General features: G+C 46.7%; 1 protein-coding gene across 4 annotated transcripts in view; it reads left to right on the plus strand.

Moving 5' to 3' along the window:
* Frmd6 (FERM domain containing 6) overlaps positions 1–11,570 on the plus strand; it is a 240,067-nt gene extending 228,497 nt beyond the window's left edge. For all 4 annotated transcript variants that reach the window (XM_037210598.1, XM_028858502.2, XM_028858518.2 and 1 more), the window contains 4 exons: positions 2,288–2,623; positions 3,370–3,501; positions 6,374–6,465; positions 8,664–11,570. In XM_037210598.1, coding sequence (XP_037066493.1) covers positions 2,288–2,623; positions 3,370–3,501; positions 6,374–6,465; positions 8,664–8,948 — 845 coding nt within the window. In that variant the 3' untranslated portion in view covers positions 8,949–11,570. The remainder of the gene's footprint in view (positions 1–2,287; positions 2,624–3,369; positions 3,502–6,373; positions 6,466–8,663) is intronic.
* Positions 11,571–22,034: the final 10,464 nt, after the last annotated feature.

A 22,034-nucleotide genomic window follows, 5' to 3' on the forward strand; every position in this document is an offset into this window, starting at 1 on the left:
AGAGCACCCCAGGCTGGCGATGCATAGAGAATGTCTGGAAAGTCCAAAACAAGGCTGGGCGTCTAGCAGGGACTTCTGGTGCATCATCTGGAAGAGCAAGGAGCAGGCACAGGGACCAGAGGAGACTCCCATAGTAACATTTGTCCATGAATAAGGGCAGGGCTCAGCCGGGCGGTGGTGGCTCACGCCTTTAATCCCAGCACTCGGGAGGCAGAGCCAGGCGGATCTCTGTGAGTTCGAGGCCAGCCTGGGCTACCAAGTGAGTTCCAGGAAAAGGCGCAAAGCTACACAGAGAAACCCTGTCTCGAAAAGCCAAAAAAAAAAAAAAAAAAAAAAAAAAAAAGGGCAGGGCTCTCAAGACCAACTCACCTCAGAACACCCCCACATCTTACACTGTCACAGCACTAAGGAAATGTCCACCCAAGTCTGAGAGGGGACATTCAGAGCATAATGGGGGTGGGGAAGTGATGAGGGTGTGTGGTGCATCTTTTATTTGGTTGAGTTTAAATCAATGATGGGGGTATTATTATTCTTACAAAACAGATGCCCTTTTGTTTGTTTTTCCTACTTGGAGGTCCTTCAGACCTGAAGAAATCCTCACACCAAGTTTCTGTGAGCTAGCTCTGATGCAGATTCACCAATCCACATGTAAGGGTTCCACCATTTTAACCAGAAAAGCCCCTTTTGGCATTTAGTTAAGCATAAAAGAAGGGGTATTCTTCAATTTCATTTCTTCATACCTTTTGAAGATGCTGCTGTTTCACCATTTTTATAGAAATGCTCATGAGAATACTTCCATGGGGTTGAGAGGAGGAAAGTTTGCCTTGTGTCATTAAAAGCATCATCGAGAGAGGCAGTGGTGGTCCACACCTTTGATCCCAGCACTTGGGAGGCAGAGGCCAGCCTAGTCTACAGAGTGAGTTCCAGGACAGCCAGAGCTGCTACACAGAGACACCCTGTCTTGAAAACACAAACAAACAAAAAAGCATCCCTACAGTTACTAGAACAGATTCTTAGGTCCCAGATTATATTTCAAAATATAGTTCGAAAACTTCTGTTCTCCAGGCTCACTCTGTAGAAGTGTTGGTTTCTGATGATCTGGCCGTGGGCTCTCGTGATCAGGAGGGGGCAAGGGGGCCATGAGCTGCGTCCCCCAGGCCTCCTTCCTTTCTCCTGCCACCCGTTTCCTCCAGAGAGCTGGTGGGGGTACAGGTCAGGGCTTTGTGTAGACTAAAGGCCTGCAAGTGTTTCCACTTAGCCAACAAGCAAGGCAAGCATGTCCATTAACAGGCCCCCCGAGATCCCAATTAGTCTGCTGGTCCAAAACCCTATCAATTTAATGTTGCCCGAATGTACTCTGTCCTTAACATTGCTCCACTGTGTTTCTTTCTCATCAGTATTAAGACAAGGAAGCTAGACTGTTCCTTTTACATTTTTCTCACCTGAAACAGAAGAATTCTTTTGTGAGCCACCACCTCTTAGTTCAGCAGTGGCTCTGTCACTCCATGTGTGTTTAACTTAGTGTCTGCTAAGAGAACTTCCTAAAGCCTGACTTCCCAGTGTCTGTCTCTGACCGCATCAACCAACACCACCAGTCTGTCCGATCAGAGACCGCCTGGGGTGGGGGGTGGGGGGGGGGCACCAAACCATTAGTGATGACCGTGACTGTGGTGGGTAACGCCTCACTTTTTGGCCGAGCTGGAGAAAGCCAGTCTTGAATTACTTGAGAAGCTAGGTTTTAGAATCTTCGTAGGAAATGGTCTGAATATCTTTGTCTTGTTGGTAGCTGAAGGTAACGGGATCGGGCAAATGGACACACAAAATGAACAGCAGTCAGCACGTTGAGTAACTGTTCATTGAATGTTTCTAGAATCACTTGTGGAGGACCAGGTTTTGATATTTAACGTGCTGTCATCTGCCAGCTTTGCAAAAGCCCACAGTGGTTGTCGTGGCAACGTCACACCGCTCCCCCCAGGTGTCAGGTGTTCTCAGTCACTGACCTTATTTCAGTGGTAGCAGTGTGCAGACAGGAAGTAACTGGCTTGCCATGACACTCCGAAGAGCCCACTTCTCTGGTATTTGGAGCTTCATAACTGACCATTTTAAAGTCCTCCCAAGGGATTGCTGCGCCGATGTGTATGCCTTGGGTAGTGTTCCTACATCAAGCCCCGGTTCCCAGAATCCTTCAGTCGCTAGATTGAGAGACTGCTGTTGATCTCAGCCTGACACCCTCTTGCTCTTCTGCCTTGGTTGAGTACGCGCTGCTGACCTACGTTCTCCCCCGCAGAGAAAAAGCAGTACCGGGAATCCTACATCAGCGACAACCTGGACCTTGACATGGACCAGCTGGAAAAGCGGTCACGCGCCAGCGGGAGCAGCGCGGGCAGCGTGAAGCATAAGCGCTTGTCCCGCCACTCCACGGCCAGCCACAGCAGCTCGCACACCTCGGGCATCGAGGCCGACACTAAGCCCCGGGACCCAGGCCCGGAAGACAGCTGTTCAGGCAGTGCCATGCACCGCAAGCTGAAGACCTGCAGCTCCATGACCAGCCACGGCAGCTCGCACACCTCCGGGGTGGAGAGCGGCGGCAAAGAGCGCCTGGAAGAGGACTCGCAGGATGATGGTAACGTCTGTCTGTCGGGCAGCTTTCCCATGTGGGTCCCGTAGACTGGGTATCTGGTCAGTGGCCGATAATGGTGATAGAGAAGTCTTGCCATCTCCCCAGTGGCCTGATCGAGTCGCCTGCGTCTGTCAAGGACCTTTGCAGCCTCGGGGTTGGCAGATTGTGTGACGTAGAGGAGACAGAAGTCTGGTGGCCCTTGTGTCTTGTGTTCCTCTTCCTTTAAAAAAGCAAATGCATCCAGTATATACCGTGAACTCCCACAGTGTTTCCTTGAGTGTCCCCCGGGTCACCAGGACTATAGGGAGTAGAAAAGAAACAGAACCTGACCACTAGGAAATGACTCTCTGTTGAGAGAAAGCCTCAGATCCTAGCCTGTGTCAGCCAGATTTAGCATTTGGGTGCTTCTATTGAGTTTGTTTCTATTTCACATCGGGAGTTTGATGGGAAAAAAACAAAACAAAGCAAATTATTGATGGGTGCTAATGACCCATCAGCGTCGGTTAGCCCCAGGCCATTGCGGCTTCTCCTCTTCCTTGAAGAGTGACAGCAAGTCATGGCACCAGAGTTTTAGCAGTAACAGCAATTCTTCAAAAGGGGCACATCATCCTGAGAATGTCCCTAGACTTTCCCACTGCAGAATTGAGTTTAGTCTCAAATGCACATATTTACCTGGCTGGCCTCACAGTACAGTGTGGCTTCTTCTTCCTTGGGGTCATTAAATGTCTTCTCCCCTACTTCTGTGTCAGAAATAGAGATGTTGGTCGATGACCCCCGAGACCTGGAGCCAATGACGGAAGAATCGCTGGAAGTCAGCCCCGACGTGTGCATCTACATCACAGAGGACATGCTCCTGTCACGGAAGCTGAACGGGCACTCCGGTGAGCTCTCCAGCAAGCTCTTCCCTCCAGAAGCCCACAAGCATGTGCCTCTGAGAAGAGGAGGGTGGTGGGGACGCCCGGTCAACCAGGGAGAAAAAGCCACTTCAGGTCACTTGATCAGAGGGCCAAGTGCCTTCTGTGTAAGAGCGGAAGTGGGTGTATGCACCAGGAAGGAACATTAGCATCTTTTACCCAGGCTGTGGACCACGCTGTGCTGCTGGCTGGCTGGCTGGCTTTTCTTTCTTTCTCCCACCTCGCTCCGTTGCTGAGAATTAGAGAACCACGTGGCCTTGGAAGGAGCCTTGGAGACCCTGCAGTCTGGCCCTTTCCCTTTTAGACGTGAGAAAAATCAAGAGATTAAAGAGACAAGTGCTCATGGCTAGAAACAGACGTCAGGTCACCACTCTATTACATGGATAGAAGAATCTGATTTTTAGATAGACAGTCTTTCTTTGTTGTTGTTGTTTGATTTGGTTTGCTTTGTTTGGTTTGGGTTTTTTTTCTTTGTTTGAGTTTTTTGAGACAGAGTTACTCCGTGTAGCCCAGGCTGTCCTGGAACTAGCTTTGTAGACCAGGCTGGCCTCGAACTCACAGAGGTAGACATTCTTAAATTGCATACTTGCATGAATTCTAGAAAACATGCCTTCACTGTAACTTGGACACTGGGGTTATAGACTATTCTGTGATGCACGTTTCCACCATCTGAAGTCAGCAGTGTGAGGTTGTTTTAAACCTCTGTGTGCCTCTATCACGTGTCATGGATCAGTCTCCTCTGTCCTTGGGCTTAAGACTTAGGGAGCCAGCACTGTGAAAGGGCCCTGGATGCTTACTCTCCAGCCACTTTAAGTAGAGGTTTCCCCACCTCTCCGAGTGGCTGACACCAGCTGTCTGAGAGGAACTAGACAGACACCCGATCGCTGCCATCCTTCTTCTTACTGTACAAGAGCCCAAGGAACAGTTCATGGCAGAATTCCATATGCTCACCCAGCCCAGCCACACGTGGTGAGCCTAAACCGTGGCAGACCCAGCAGCAGTGGAGATTCCTGATGCTAGACCAGCCTTGATGTATATATAATCGAGAACAATTCTCTTTATTATATTGAATTTTCTCTTTATATATTAATGGTAAATCCTCAACTCTATGCATATGATAAGTGCATGGGAAGCGCTACATATTTATGTTTGTAAAAAGAAACTGATTTGAAGTGGTATACACCAAAATGTCCATGAAAGTAGAATACATGGGCCACTGGCAAGTGATTCCTATTTATATGTTTCTGCATTCAGTTTTCATGAGATTATCAATTTTGTAATTTTGAATAGAAATAAAATTTAAATAGGATGACTTACTATTTAATATACCTTTTATATGTTTTTAATAGTGAAAAAGAAAACAGCGAAAAGTTGAATTGTCCAATCACTAGACACTGGAACATTAGACAGCCTTTATGAGACTTTTTAAGGGATACTCTACAGAATTCAAAAGCCAGACAAGGAAAATACAACTTAAAAAAAAAAAAAAAAAAATCTAACTGAAACTGTTTATATATAGAACACATAAAAATGTGACTTTGAGAGGGCCGTGGATGCTTTCCGTTTCTGCCTTGCATCACCCCAGTTTTCCAGTTTCTCTGCCACATGAGCGTTGCTTTTGGTCTCTGATGTCAGACTGAGCACCGATGAAGACAGCCCTGCTCGACTCTGCCTTCTTCAGGGGTGGATGTGAGCTTGGAGGAGAGCGTCCCCAGGCCCAGGAGCCAAGGACGTTACCAGAGAGCCCACACGGAACCATACCACGTGCCCAACAGTGCACGCGCCCTTCAGTCCTGTGGGATCTATTCAAGGGGTCACACTGCCATCCCAAGCACGAGCATCCCCCGAGAGTTCTAAAGCACCCGTGTGTAATCCAGGAATGGCTTCACAGTTCATGGTTCAGTTTATCTGCTTACCGAATCCTCTGTCTGTACAAGGTGCCCCCTAGGCGCTGCAGGCTGCTAGCAGTGGCTGAGTAAACCTCTCTGGTGTGGCGGGGTGCACCGTCCCTTGAAGCCATTGTCTCTGCCCCTGCTGCTGGTCCTCACGTGTTTCGGTGGCGTTTGGCCCGATACCCAGCGCGGGTTGGTAATTTCAGCCTCTGAAACAGTTTTGGAGAGTGCATCACTCACGTGTTCAAGTCAGAAAGGAGGACATCGTCCTTAGGTTCCTGGTTCTGAAAATTGAGGTTTCCTCGAGGCACAGAGGTGGTTAAGGGCTGTGCTGATCTCTGAGATCCGGTGCTGACTTCTCACTGCCGTCTCCATCTTGATCTCTTTCCGCTAGCATCTGCCGTTGGGGCCGTGGTCCCAGTGACCTGTTGGCCAGTGGGAGTTCCTGACCCTTTTTGTCCGTGACTGTTTAACCATCCCCAAATGCTGGTTGAGTAGCAGCCTTGTTAATAAAAGGAAGCTCAGGAGATGTGGGGAGGCTTGAGAACTGGCCAGGATCCACAGCCAGTTAATTATGTGGGCAGGTTCCAGCCCCAGCCCATCGGATTGCAGAGGCCAGCACCCTCACACCTGATGTCCACATAGAGCCAAAGCTAGGAGATTATATTGGTGCTCCACACTATCAGAGGATAAGGGAGACATGGAGACAAGGTAAAGAGGCCCCTTTACACCTAAGGCCTCCATCCAATGTTATAAACAGCTTACTCCTGGACCTCCCCACCCTAGCCGACCCTTACTCCCTGCCCTCTACTTCCCACCAAAGAGTGGGTGCCACCAGCTGTGAGCCACTGAGGAGTCACCACGAAAGTCCTCAGTAACGATCACAGTTGGCCTTGTCAGAAAATGTGGAGGAGGCTCATTGTTGTTTTTTTTCTGTTTCACCTCAGGGCTAATTGTGAAAGAAATCAGTTCTTCCACCTCCAGCTCTTCAGAAACGGTTGTCAAGCTGCGTGGCCAGAGCACCGACTCCCTCCCGCAGGTACGGGGCACTGAAACCTTTGTGTTAGCAACTGGAGTTACAGACCTGCTGTCTGTCCTAGTTAGGGTTTCTAGTGCTGCGAAGAGACACCATGACCACGGCAACTCTTAGGAAACATTTACCTGGGGCTGGCTTACAGTCCAGAGGTTTAGTCCCTTATCGTCATGGCAGGAAGCATGGCGGCGTGCAGGCAGACATGGTGCTGGAGAGGTAGCTGAGAGTTCACCTTGGTCTGCAGGCAGCAGGAAGTGAGCTGTGGGCCACACTGGGCATGGCTTGAGCATTGGAGACCTCACACCCCACCTCCACAGTGACACACTTCCTCCAACAAGCCACGCCTCCTAATGGTGCCACTTCCTGTGGGCCAAGCGTTCAAATGCACGAGTCTGTGGGGGCCGTTCCTATTCTGACCACCGCACATGCTTACACAGGACTTCACTTCATACACATGAGCAAAGAACAACCAGAAGGAAACGAGTCGTGGCCAGTTACCTACATCCTCACTGTTTTCTGAATATTTTCATCACGCATACTAGTTCCACTTACATTTGGGTTTTATTTGGATAATTGTGTACTCTGTTGTAGTGGGAGCCTCTGGTCATCAGGCTTCTAGTTAGCTGTGTGCACCTAAGAGGGTGTGTGTGTGTATGTGTGTGTTTTGACTGGCCACCTCAGCAGGTGGGGAGATCGTTGTTGGGTGTGGTGAGTGGCAGGGCAGTTTCACTGAATTTCCAAAGTGTGCGAGTTACACTATCTGCCGGCTCTGGCCACCGGTGCAACTCTTAAAATGTCTATGTACTTACTATATACGTATACGCTCCTTTTCCCCTTCTTTCTTCCTTTCTCTGGCATTGTGGCTCACTTTGGACTTTTTACCCTCACGTTGTTTTTTTGAAGGGGGGTACCCATTTTTTGTACTTCTTATAAAAGAAGCCATACTATGAAAATGACATTTATTAAACATTTTTCTACAGTTTCCAATATTAAACAGTATGTGTAGCGAGGAAAGTTGGAGCCCAAGCTCTGTCACCTCAAAATGCTGCGTACACTGTACACAGATGTCCCTGGACACCACGGGTATCACTGCTGAGCAGCAAATGCCAAACCTACAGCTCTGGGACATTTGTGTGCCTTGAGAGTTTGTGGTAATAAATAATTCCGTGTCCGAGGTCCTTCTGAGACCTGGGAAGTTTAAGGGGCCATTCCACGTTTTAGCAAAGCGTGCTCCCGGAAGGTTGGTGTCTAGCAAAGTGATGTCTTTTTCCAACAAGATGTTCCTTGTGGTGCCAGACAGCAAACTTAGACTACCTAGTTTCTGTTACCCAGTAAGCATCTCCCATTTGTTACTGTCTTTAATGTCTCTTTAAGTGGTCTTTAAGGACCACTTGGGATAATGAATTCAAAAAGCCCGCCACCTACTGGTAGCACTTGGAAGGACAGAACCTCTCTGAGTGGCCAGGACTGCTGCTTTTCAAAATTCTGCATTTCAAAAATTATTTCTTTCAATTATGTGCATGTATGTGCACATGAATTCAGTTACCTGTGGAGGCCATAAGAGAGTGTTAGATACCCAGGGACTGGAGTTTACAAGTGGTTGTGAGCCACTGCTGTGAGCCCTGGGAACCGAACCCGGGTTTTCGGGGAGAGCAGCCAGTGCTCTTAAAGGCTAAGCCATCTCTGCGGCCCCCGTTTCCTCCCAGCCTTCGGCAGCAAGAGCTCTTTATATTCTGGACTCTTTAAAACTTGCTTCTTCAAGATGTGTTTCTTGAGTGATAATTACTTTTCCATTTCTTATTAAAATATTAATAAGCCCAAGCAGGAAAGGTATTAGCAAGTTGAACTGCCCTATCCTGATGGAAAGAAGAAAGAAAAGCAGCGTTTTTTTTTTTTTTTTAATCTTTATAGCTAGATTTCTCACATGCTAGGAGCAGTTGCCCGCCTGTCTTTGTGTTGGCTGTATGTACTGGGGAGGAACACTACATGGCATGTACCAGCTGAGTGTTTGGGCAGAACAGGCACATTGAAATACTCTGAAACGTCCTTCCCCCAGAAGCCAAGGGTTGGAAAGCACTTTCTAACACATAAGGACTACTTGGCATTTTATGATTTTTACAGCAGCCCTCTCTGCCGGCCAAAGACATTACTTTCCCGGGTAGTCCGTATTTATTTCATTCTCTCACCCTCCCCTTATCTTGCAGACTGTATGTCGAAAACCAAAGACTTCCACCGACCGACATAGCCTGAGCCTTGACGACATCAGACTGTACCAGAAAGACTTCCTGCGCATCGCAGGCCTGTGTCAGGACACTGCTCAGAGCTACACGTTCGGGTGTGGCCATGAACTGGACGAGGACGGCCTCTACTGCAGCAGCTGCTTGGCTCAGCAGTGCGTCAACATCCAGGATGCTTTTCCAGTCAAAAGAACCAGCAAGTACTTTTCTCTGGACCTCACTCACGACGAGGTCCCAGAGTTTGTAGTGTAAGCCCCCCCTGTGGGCAGCCCTGCGGGCGGCTGCTGTCTGCTGGGGGCTGTGGAGTCCGAGGTTCTTTACATACGACGTGTGCCATATTTTTTTCACCCCCAAACTTAGCTCTTTCTTTATAATATCCGTGATGGAAACAAAAGCCTTGGGACAATGCACTTTAAGTATTATGCAGAGGTAGAAGATACCCAGACTGTAAAAGGGAGACAAGTGCCCGATGTTTATTGACCCTTTGGAAGGAAGGATGCTTTAGAGCTTACCCAGCTTCCAGACTGTTAAGGTTGTGGTGTGTGTGTTCATCTCTTGTGTTCTAGTTCAAATCATGTTTATCACGTGAAAGATGTCTGGCTTCTCTGTTTGCTTGTGAGGTTTTTTTTTTTTTTTTTTTTTTTTTTTAGCCACTCCCACATGGGGCGCTTACGGTTTGGGGGAGGACGGAGGGAAGGCTCTCTCTTCTTTTATGGAGAAGCATTCTCAGTACATAGCCATTGCTGCCTCCTCACAGAGGTTGGCCCAAAACGGACACTGCTGAAGTGATGGGAGTCTGTGGTTCTAGCCAAAGATGAGTACGTAATGGGAGCGCTACTCAGAGTCCAGGAGACGTGGGCCGGGGCTCCTCCACACCCAGACAGTGCCACATCCGCTGTTCTGTTCTTCCAGGAAGCTCTGAGATTCACTTGTGTTCATGACATGGTGCGTTTTGTGGAGTTTACAAAGCTGGTATATGTTGAAAACGATGGAAACGTCTTAGAAAAAGTTTGCTGGTGTTTTCTTTGTTGTTTTTTTAATGCTGGCAAACAGATGGTAATGCTGGTTTCTGCTTTAAAAAGATACCCTAACTGTATGTATATGTTATACATATATAGATACATGGGACTGTGTGTGTTTATATGTGTTTAAAGCTTAATGACTCTTCATCTGGACTTCCATGTATGTCTTACACACATCAAATTCCTTGTTTAATGTTGAGGACACGTTGTTGAAAGAATAGCCAGACAATCAGTTGATAAATGTAGAGTTCAGAGCGACTTTCCTTGTGTGCCTTTGGTCAAGATCCTCGACCCTGATTGCATACTAAGACATATCTGGGGAGCTTTTAAAACGAGCCTGGGTCCTACCCCAGGCCAATTTAAATCAGTCTCTTGGGGGTGGGGCCCAGGTGAAATTATCCTTTCTTATAAAGCTTACCAGGTAGAAATAATGCACAGTAGGATTAGAGCCCACTGATCCAAGAGTGTCTTTTTATTAATTTTGAAATAAAAGTATACAGAGGATATTAGTGATTGTGGATGGGCCATTTTTAAGACAAGTTACTTCCCTGCTGCTGTTACAATGTGTAATGAAACCAAGCCAGGAGAATGAGTTTATCAACTTGATATGCAGTGAAAATGTTGCTCCCACTTCAGGAGAGAACCTCATAGCACAATGTCTTTCTAGGGGATGTTTTTAATGATTTAGTTAGTATTTTACAGCATTTGTTTACCATATTTTGATACTCCATTTTTGCTATCTGCCAGGTTTTATTAAAAAAAAACTATGTATTATTTTCTAAAGAAACTCATATTTTTGTACAAAATTATGTTTTCAAGTAATGAAGAAATAGATTTAGGGTACGGCAGAACATGAGCAGTGTTCCCTGTGGATGGGAGTCAGTGTTACAGAATCAGGGGGGCCACAATCCTGCCCCCCCCCCCAGCTGCCCTCCTGTACAGGCACAGCTTCAACAGAATCTCACCCACCAACTCTTCACCTGACCCTTTCAAGAGAAGAAAAAAAAAAGTCCTGTGATCATGACATTGTTTTGCTTTTGTCTAATGCTTTTAGAAGAACCAAAGTTTCTGATACCAGAATGTATCTCTGTCTCCTTGCAGAAGGATGAACGTTGAAGGGATGACCTAGTGACTTCTTTTGCTTACGAATCATTACATAATCTCACCATTTTTTTATAGACCCTTCGGGGCCAGACCCTGGTGAAGTTTGTACCCTCGAGAGCCCAGATTGCCATGCTGTGTGTTCCCACAGCCCTCAGCCTCGCTTGCAGATACAAAGATAAAAAGGTCGCTTCATTGAACAGGTCATGCTCTGTACCTTTTCCCCTCTCTGCTCCAGAATCCAGTCTCCAGGGTTTTGCTTGTGGAGTTGCTTTTCATTCACTCTCCTTTGGTTGGATTTGGGAATAGCCTTACGGATTTTTTTCAAAGATGAAACCTGCTAGGGAACATTTTTCACTTTCTGATGATCCGTGGTAGAATTGTACACAGATATGTTTGTGAAAATCCACTTTGAATAATTGACATTTTTGTATTGGGAAAATTGTTTTTAAGAATAAAGGAAAAGAAAAGTGTACAGCTGTTACTCTGCTGCATTTGTTAACATGTCCATTGCTGGTAATATACCAATTTGGTGTCTGTCACTTTCCCACATCATCTGCGTTTGTGTTCGCAACAGTGAGCTTTATATCTAAGTAAGCTGTAAATAATCCTTTCTGTGAAAGGATCGTCATGATGGGTTGATATTGAAAGTATGTTTTAAAAAAAAAAAACTTGCATTATTTTGTAATTATTTCTTATAGGTGTTTCATGGTAAGATCAGCAGTCAATAAAGTTAACTTTTGGCCTTTCAGGTGTCTTTTCTTATTAGACTTCTCAGTTAAGCAAGAATTGGGAAGGTGTGCTGTAGATGTAACCAATCGTCTTATTAAAATAAGAAACACAGAGCCTATGTAAAAGAGAAAGCCGAGAGGTCAGAGCTCAGAGATAAAATCTTACCTCCTGCAGTGCTCCTAACTTCCCCGAGAGAGAGCTTCTTCCTGTTTGTCTGTCTTTAAATAGTCTTTCTGTTCTGCCTTCTCATTGGTTGTAAACCCAACCACATGACTGCCTTGTCACTGCCTGTAAGTACCGCCCTCCAGGTCTTAAAGGCATATGTCTCCAATACTGGCTGTATCCCTGAACACACAGAAATCTACCTAGCTCTTCTAACCACCACACTCTTGCTATGGCTCTAATAGCTCTGACCCCAGGGCAACTTTATTTATTAACATAAAATTAAAATCACATTTCAGTACAAATAAAATATCACCATAGTGTGCCTGTGTGTTTTCTTTGTGTTCTCCTGTCCCGTAATAGAGGATATTTAAGGCAACCTTGTGCTGATGGTGGTCAGAGATGTTGCCGAGTTCTGCCATGTGCCAGGCCTGTGTCACCCAGATTAGGACTGCTCGTGGTAATCCTCACGTCCGTGAGGCGGTGATTCCTACCTGCTAGGATGAACCAAGGTGTCAAGGGCTTTTTCAAATAGTTATGGCAAAGTCACACACTGCTGTTTCATCAGAGGCTAAAAGGACTAGCTTATATATTATATATTGTGTGTACATGTGGACACATGCCACAGTGCCTGTGTAGAGGTCACATGACAGCCCGCGGGGATTGATTCTTCCATCATGTGAGTTCTGGGAACTCAGCAGGAAGTACCTTTATCCACTAAGCCCTCTCCCTGGCTCTAAAAGGGCTACTTTAAAAAAAATTTAATTAAAGCAATAACTTTAACTTAAACATTGAAAACTATGAGTTGTTTTTAAGTGGTTGCATTTACAAGGCTGAATGGTAAAGGCCCCGAGGCATAAAGGGAAGGAGCCAAGAGTTGCATCTAGAGATGATCTCTGCAAAGCCTAGCTCACCATCAAAGACAAGACCATACCCCTCTGCTCCGGTTTTCTTGGCTACAAAGTGACAGTAATAATTCAAAGGACTGTCTGAGAAATTAAATAAGGGAATAAGATACCCTGGTGAGTAGGGTGAGACACAAGTTTTCAGAACTTCAAACAGGCATTTAACTCTTAGGGAATAGAGCCATTGAGAAGCCTAGAATTCAAAAACAAGAGGTGGGGTGGGTGGGGGAGTGTGTATATGTGTGTAACACTGAGGTTTGCAGTTAGGGCCCCAAGCATGCTAGCAAGCACTGAGCTACATACCAGTTTATCTTTGTTTACGTGTGATGTGTCTGTGTGTGTGCACAAATGCACATGTAGGCCCAGAGTTAATCTTGACTGTCTTCCTTCATCTCTCTCCACTTTATTGAGACAGGCCTCATGCTGAACCTGGAATTCACTAACCTCAGCTGGTCGAGCTACCCAGACTGCCTAGTCCCTACCTCTGCCTCCCAAGTGCTGGGGTTACAGGTGACCGCCATACCTGCCCAGGATGTATGTGGCTTCTGGGAATCCAAAGTCCATTCCTTGTGTTTGCAAAGCAAGTGTTTTGTCCACTCAGCCACCTCCCTAGTCTTTTTATTTTTATTTTTTATTTTTTCTGGGCAGGATCTCACTAAGTTGCTAAGGCTGCCCTTAAACTCATGATCCTCCTGTCTCAGCCTATTGAATGAGTTAGTTATAGGCCTGTATCATCAGGCCTAGCTAGAACTAGAACACTCTAGTGGGGTGTTATTCATGAACGTTGCAGAGAACCCAGTAAACTGAAGTAAGTTTCCTGTGGAATAATCCTTCTGTACATTGTGTGAATATATGTCGCTATGATTGGTTTAATAAACAAGCTGACTGTAAAGTTAGGCGGGAAAACCAAACTCAGAATATGGGATGAGGAAGGGCAGAGTCAGGGTCACCAGCCAGACAGAGCTGGACTCACAAAATGGAATAGAGGTAAAAAGCTATGAGCCTCGGTGCTGCACATAGATTAATAGAAATGGGTTAAGTTATAAGATCTAGTTAGCAACAAGCCTGAGCTATTGGCCAAGTGTAGCTAGAGTTTTCCTGCCTGGCCCACAGTCAGGACAAATCTTTGTCACCCGCCAGTCCCACAGCTGCTCAGACCCAACCAAGTAAACACAGACTTATATTGCTTACAAACTGTATGGCCATGGCAGGCTTCTTGCTAACTGTTCTTATAGCTTAAATTAATCCATTTCCATAAATCTATACCTTGCCACGTGGCTGGTAGCTTACCAGCATCTTCACATGCTGCTGGTCATGGCGGCGGCTGGCAGTGTCTCTCTGCCTCAGCCTTCCGCTTCCCAGAATTCTCCTCTCTCCTTGTCCCACCTACTTCCTGCCTAGCCACTGGCCAATCAGTGTTTTATTTATTAACAAATCAGAGCAATTTGACATACAGACCATCCCACAGCAGCCAGGCATTTATAATTAATAAGGCTCTGTCAGTTATTTGGGAGCAGGCAGTCAGGACAGGAAAACTGCCTACATAAATTGAAGTGGAGGGGAAAGAAAAGTCAATCCACTTGTTATTTATCCAGTGCTATATCCATCTTGTCTACTTTTCAAACCATTCTAGGAATTAGTCACCCTCATTTCACCACTGAGGAAACAGTCAATCTTGCCCAAGATCCTAAAGCTAGTGAATGGTACAGTGGCATTTTAATTTTTTTTTTAATTTGAATGTTTGAGTAATTTTGTCTGCATGTATGTTTGAGTCCCATGTGCATGCCTAAAGCCAGCAAAGGCCAGAGGAAGATGTCAGTCCCCTGGAGCTGGTGTTACAGATGAGCAGTATTGCCACGTGGGTGCCAGGTACTGAACTCCAGTCAAGAGCGGCAAACGCTCTGAACTGCCGAGCCATCTGTCCAGCCCCATGAATCAGAGTTTTAAACCCAAATCTATACAAAACCTTTCCTCTTGGACATGCCAAACTAACCAATGACCTTGGAGAAAACAGACACTAATAGAGAAGAAACATTCTGGGAGTGAAAGTGATATTTGCCAATTGATTGTTCTTGTAGTACCCAATATGCCAGGCTTATACCAGGCTTACACGGGTATTGTCTTGGCACAAAGGCAGTGAAGGCTTGGGCATGAGGAGTGGGAGAGCAGAGGCTTTTTTGGGAAGGACTATGCTTGAATAGGGCCTTTCTGGGAGGGTGGGGCTGAAAAGTCACAGAGCAGTGGTCCTCTGGGTCCCTGTTGAGGACGGAGCTCCAGGGACCCGTTGGCTTGAGTAATTAATTACTCTTCTACCTAGCCATGAAAAGTCTTGAGTGCAAAGAGAAGACACTGGGTATTGTTTTGTTTTCTCGATGGAAGGAGTCACTGAAGGTTGGTGCAGAAGGAAGACAATGTGGATTGGTTTGAGGTAAGCAGCGGGGTGGTACTTGCAAATGGTTAGGGTTCCCATCACTATAGCAAGACTAGAGAGGACGGTGAGAGTCTGAACAGGATGTGGCAATGAGGTAGCGGAATCAAAGGGCTGTTAGACGCTCGTCTTCTCTCCCACTAAACGAGACAGCAGGCGATTGTGCACTTGGCAAAGGCCCCGGGAAGATGACAGTTATCCACTACTCTGTATTGTTAGTGACGTGTATGCTGCGTGAATACTTCCCTTGTCGAACATAGTCGTCCCAGTGGCTCCCCCTTCCCCACTCTTCAGCTTCAGCTGCTCATTGCAGAGACCTGTAGAGCATAAACCAGCCATGACCCAGGGCTGGCCTGGGGCATCTGGCCAGTTCATCCAGGGTGATTCTGCAGGTAACACTAATAAACACAAGAGTGGAGCTTTGTTGTCAGATAGCTGAACCTGAGCAATAATGGACCAGCCAGGCTACTGTCCCTCAACTACCATGAGTCTTGCTTGGGATGGGCTAATCTCCAGGGCATCCATGTAGAGTGTTGCGTTTTGTGAGAAGACATTCCTTTGTCAATGCAACTGCTAGAGGGACTGAAGTTCAGATGAGGCAGTGGGCTCCCTGTGTCAGGACATCTGACTACATCCATCGTCGTCCCCCCCCCGGGGGGGGGGTATCACGTGCTGTCCACTGAGTGTAAGGGTGGGGACCCGGGGGTGCTGCCAGATGTTCTCAAATGCCCGGCTGCTGTTTTATTTGCTTCATCATTTCTCAGATGTTTAATGGAGGTTGATCCCCAAGCAGTGGATAATGAAAGTAAGCTACTCCACCTAGTCCTTTGATTTCTTAAGACACGCATGTAGCGTCAACAGAGGAGCGTGACTTCTGAAAGGTCCTGCTCAAATGCCCCGAGCCATTGTAGGTGACAAAGTTAAAATGCTCTCAGGAGATTAATCGAATGCTCTACACATGGCAGGGCTATAATTAATCAACTCATTACATAGGGTGGGTGTTGACCCATCTGACGTCGACTGCAATCAGCCCAGGTCTCCTCCATGCTCTGCTGTCATTGCTGCAAGAGGCTGATTTTGTTGGAACAGCCAGCTCTCTACTGGGAAAGGAACTGTGTTCCAAGTTTGCTTCTAAATTGATTGTCTGACATTTAGAACGCACATTCCCCATTTCCCTTACTAGCCTGCAACTGCCTGTTTCGTCCAGGGGTATTATAAGAGATTTTCTTCTTTTTTTTTTTGCCTTGGGCATTAGTAACCATCTGTCGAAGAGGGCAGGTGGAGCGACCCCACGAGCAGATGCCAAGATGACAGCAGACCCTGCAGGGCAAGAGTGAAATCCCAAGTTTTACTTCTCACAGTTCCTCCATACCCAACTTTAACACATGTAGGAAAGGGCACCAGGTAAGCCAGGCCGGACGAAGCTCTTCAAACCCTGTCCATCTTGGAGTTGAAGAATGTCCACTGTTTCCAGCACCCGCCCCAAGTCCAGGGCAGCACTTGGAGATCTTCTGGCATCGTGGAAGAATGGTCTAGAAAACACTACTGTCTGATCCACAGAGGTGAAAGGAAGAACCGGTTAGGAGCAGCCCAGGGCCTTGAATTGTCTCAGGGTAGGGGAAGCTCTCCAGAAAAATTAAACTTATGTGAAAGCTTTCAAATGTAACATCAATATGAATGGGTGTGATGATTAATTTTTCAGCTTAACTGGATGAATTAAAAACCCTGGGCATTAGTGAGCCACACCTTTTGATGTGCCTCTGAGGACTTTTCTGGAGATGGTTAGCTGAAGGGAAAGACATACCTTGAATGCAGGTGACACCATCCTGCAGACGCAGGGAACTTTTCAGCACTCACACTTGTCCGTCCATTGACTCCAAATGCATGTCTTAAGACTTCCTCATCTGTCAAAAGTAAACAAGCCGTCCTCAGCTGCTACAGGCAGCATCTGGTCCCACTGTCATTTGGGTCAGGATGGACTGTATCCCCCAGAGTTGTGAGCCCAAAAAAACCTCTCCTAAGCTGTCCATGTCACATTTCATCAGAGCAGTAAGGAAAGACATGAGCACAATGGGTAAGATAAGTGCACGGGGAGGAGTTAATAGAAGGCCGAAAGGAGGTGATACACTGTGTTCCTAAAATGTAAAGCTGCAATAAGGTGTGTTATTTCCATCAGCTCCAACCAAAGTGAATCATTTCAGCGATGATGGAGTAATGCAGACTGGCTTTCCCATCTAACCTTAAATAAAGTGTGTGTGTGTGTGTGTGTGTGTGTGTGTGTACTATGTTTTAGATATTTGACAATTGGCAGTAAACAGTCATAGACACGGGAAACAGGCATCATTTTCATTACCCAGATCACTGCCTGGAGAGCTTCCAGGCCACACCAGGGTGGAGGGCACCCAGTGGAGCCCAGTGTCCTCTTGAAGGAGAAAGGAAAGGAGAGGAGATGGGTGGACTGAAGTGGCCAGAGCTAACAGGGCTGAGTACTGAGGGGGAAGACAGAACTGAAGACGTAGTACACACTGACGAGGAACACACTTAGGACTGAAAAAGAATGCACAGAAAGGAGAATGAACAAAGTCTTGGCGCTTAGACAGGGCCAGGAGCAGTCTGCATCCCTGCCAGCTGGGGTGAAAAAGCCCAGGGAGATGAGTAGTAACACTGAGAGGGAACTCAAGACTGAAGGCTGCTGTGTGGTCTTGCCTAACCATTCTAAATCAAGCCTTTCTAAGTATCGAGAGGGAGGCATGACAACTTAGAATTTTATACCCAGCAAAAATCTCTTTCAAAAGCAAAGATGAACAGAAAATATTTTCATGGCGTTAAATGCTAAAAGAATTTAACACCAGCAGACCTGTATAAGAAGTGTTCGTGAAAATCTTTAAGGGAAAATGTAGATGTAACCAACTGTCTTATTAAATAAGAAACATAGAACCAATGCAAAGAAGAAAGCCAAGAGGTCAGAGCTAAGAGCTAAAACCTTACCCTTCCTCCTGCGGTGGTCCTACCTCTCCGAACCAGAGCTACTTCCTGTGTGTCTGTCTTTTTATAGTGTTTCTGTTCTGCCTTCTCATTGGTTGTAAACCCAATCACAGGGACCGCCTCATCATGGCCTGTCTGTATAGACCTCCAGGTCTTCTATGGTTGGTATTGAGATTAAAGGCGTGTATCGCCAATGCTGGCTATATCCCTGAACACACAGAAACTTACCTAGCTCTGCCTACCAAGTGCTGGGATTACAAGCGTACGCCACCACTGCCCTGCTTTCCTATGGCTTGCTAATAGCGCTGACCCCTGGGCAACTTTATTTATTAACATACAAATAACATTTGAATACAAATAAAATATCGCCATAGGAAAAAAATGTAATAAGGTTATAGGCATATATGATGAAGTTTTATTTGTGAAAAACTGGATCCGTACAAATAATGAAGAGATTTACAAATAGTAATGCTATTTTTTAAACAGTTTAAACAATAACTGACTGTTTGAGACCCTTTACAAAATAATTGGCCATTTGAAGCAAAAACAAAAGCAATGTATTATGAAGTTTATAAGCATGTATGGAAAGAAGCTGTCTGGCTTCTTATGGCTATTATACACAAAGACCAGGAAAATATACTATCAAAAGAACTAGAAATTGATTTCTATAAAAGGCCAACAAATGAACATTTTAGATTTTGTCAGTCACGTGACATGTATTAGAACTTCATACCTCTGGAATTCCAGCGTTAGCACAACCCTGGACAACATGGAAGCAAAGGATCTGTTCCAAAAAAAAGAGATAGTTACACACACACACACACACACACACACACACACACACACACACCAAAACAAAACAAAACAAAACTACGGGTAGCAGGCTGGTTTTGGCTCCCAGGCTATCTATGATGGACAATCTTGATTGTCAGCCTGAAAGAATTGAAAAATTGCCTAGACTAGTAAGGTGTATCTGTGAGGACATTTCAGAGAAGATTAACTAGTGGGCAAAGAACTGGACCTGATGTGGGGTGCACCATCCCATGGGCTGAAGGCACAAGCGAAGACATGCCTTCTTCGAGTGCATCCTGGCTGCTGTAATGTGAGCAACTCTCCTGCCTCCCCAACACCTCTTAGTGAGCGAAAACAAATCCTGTATACCAGCACGAGATGGGAAAAGTCACGTGGTTATGTGTGTGTTTGCATGTTAATGCATGACAAATGATTATGAAGGACACACAAAGCTGTGAGTAACTCTCAAGAGGCGAGGTAGAGACCTGAAAAGAAGACCTCTGCTGGGTTCTTCTAAACTGCATGTTCTTCTCAGGAAATTAGTGTTTTAGAACAACAGATCCTAGGCTGGAGGGGTAATTTAGAAGGCAAAGGTGCTTACTGCCAAGCCTGGTGACCCAAGTCTGAACCCCAGAACCTGCATGGTAGAAGGAGAAACAGACTCCCACACGCGGTCCTCTGCCCTTCACATGTATACACACACACACACACACACACACACACACACACACACACACACGCCTTCATTAAATAAATGTAAATGTTAAAAATTAAAAGTAGAAAATCAGGGAGTGAATGGCTTTTAGAGAATATTGTTGGAGGCAGAGTGTATTGCATGTGGAATAGCAGAGAGTTACCACATAGTGAAGTGAGAGAGCTCCTCAGAACAGAGCTAAATGGGTGTTCGGAATGGAGAGTTGGGAGAGAAAGGGAGTCCCCCCAGAAAGCAGAAGCAGAAAGTCAAGAGGGCAAGAGGAAAAGAAAAAAATAAGAGGGTGCTGACAGGCATCCAGGACCCACAGACATCCAGGACCCGCAGACATCCAGGACCCGCAGATCCAGGACCCGCAGACATCCAGGACCGGCAGACATCCAGGATCCGCAGACATCCAGGACCCGCAGACATCCAGGACCCGCAGACATCCAGGACCCGCAGACATCCAGGACCCGCAGACATCCAGGACCCGCAGACATCCAGGACCCGCAGACATCCAGGACCCGCAGACATCCAGGACCCGCAGACATCCAGGACCCGCAGCTGGAAAGCCAGCTGGTGCACACCAGCAATATGGAGAGAAAAGTCTTACAAGAAATGACTCCGAATGAAGATAGGCTTGTCCAGACTGGGAAAAAAAAAAACAAAAAAAAAAAAAACAGGAAGGAACACCCAGGAAACAAGTCATGAAGACCAGTTCACCCTGGAAAGTCTCAATAGTGTGTTTGGTTCTTAACGATATGGGAGGTTTGTAGTTCCGTGGGTGATACAAACTCAGACGGGCAAACGAAGCAGCAGAAACTGAGGACACCGTCCCGGACTGCGGGTCTCAGAAAACACTGCCTGCCCCCAACCCTACTAACAGAAGCAGAGGGTTAGCCCTGGAGGAGGGAGCTGCGCCTGAGGGGAGAACCCGTGCATAGGCCGGTGGGAGAGTCTCACCTTTCCTGTTAGAACACTGCTAACAGGCCGAAGGGAATGAAGAAGCATGAACAAGCAGTAGGCAGATATTATAAAAATGTTATTTTAAAAATATGGATTAAATCCTTTCCTTCTGAAACCGCCTTGTGAGCTGAAAACATTGGTGTCTGGAGATGCTGCCTAGTAGTCTTTGACTTTTAAATTATACTAATGTAGCACTCCGATACAATTTTTTATTTTTCCTGATTGATTGATTGATTGATTGATTGATTGATTCAGGGTTTCTTTAAGTAGCCCTGGCTGTCCTGGAACTCACTCTGTAGATCAGGCTGGCCTCAAACTCAGAGATCCACCCGCCTCTGCCTCCCAAGGGCTAAGATTAAAGGCGTGCGCCACCACTGGCCAGCTAATTTTTTCTTTTTAGAGAGATCACAATTATTTCAGTCACTAACCACTGAACTGCTCTTAGCGAAAGCCACAAAGAGGCGATGGCAGCTACGAGGTGGTGACATGGCTTCTGTCTGGGAAGTGTTGCTGTGTTTATGTAGAAAAGATAAGAAGTGGGTGCGGAGGCCAGCAGGCTGCCGCTCCTCCGGAGGGCGACTCTTCCTGGCAGTGAACTCGGGCTCTTCTGCGAGGTGTTGGGATATTAATGAAAAGGCCTTTGGGGGGCCACATGGGAGTTGTTGGTAGGAAGGTGCCAGAAGGTGAGGCGGCTCCCCTTTTCTGGGCAGGCAAGGAAGCGTGGCGCTGATGCCCCTGAGAACCATCTGGCTCCAGTTTCTTCCAGCAGATGGGTGTCTGGTAACCCGACGCCCCTGCTGAAAGGACCCAAGTTGACGGTTCCACCTGGCACTGGGGCTGGCTTTGCCTCCAGTTTCAGCTTCAAGCCTCTGGGGGGAGGGGGCCTAAGGACAAAAAGTGGAACCTGAGACCCTGTGTTCAGAAGGAGGAGCTGGGGACACAGAGGGTGGGGGTGCCTGGAGTTGAGGGAAGGGATGCTCACCACAAGTTGGTGAGCCAGCCCACTCTACTTCAAGGGCTCATAAACAAAGGAGGCTCTGGAGCTACATGGGAGCTTTTGTGAATGCCAGTCAGAACCTCCAGGAGTGTTGCCAAGGACCGTGGTCCGCCCATCCGTCCTGTGACTCCTCTCGGAAGCCTGCCAGATGCACGCAACCTGGCTGCGGCTCCAGGCAGCCCTCGCTACCTGAGTTCTCTCCTCTCTCCCTCTGTCCCTAAGTTCAGACACAAAGGGAACTTTCTGCGCACAGGGTCTGGGATGAATGTTGAAATCCCGCCCAACAGCCTCCGCCTGTGATGAATTGGGGCAATTGGTGCGGCAGGGCGCACAGATGCCCAGGGCAGGGTTCGCCCATAGGTTGTTGCTATCTTTTATCCCAGTCATCTCCAAAGAGCGATGGTGTGAAAAGGGAGGCATGAGAATCATCAGGGAAGTCGAAGTGGTGCATTTATTAGATGGTGGAGATTAACAGAGCTTTCTTTATCTAAAAATTGCAGTAAGTTGTACACATAGATACAGGAACAACACACACACACACACACACACACACA

This window comes from Peromyscus leucopus, chromosome 14 (genome assembly GCF_004664715.2).
Source record: "Peromyscus leucopus breed LL Stock chromosome 14, UCI_PerLeu_2.1, whole genome shotgun sequence".
Lineage (NCBI taxonomy): Eukaryota > Metazoa > Chordata > Mammalia > Rodentia > Cricetidae > Peromyscus > Peromyscus leucopus.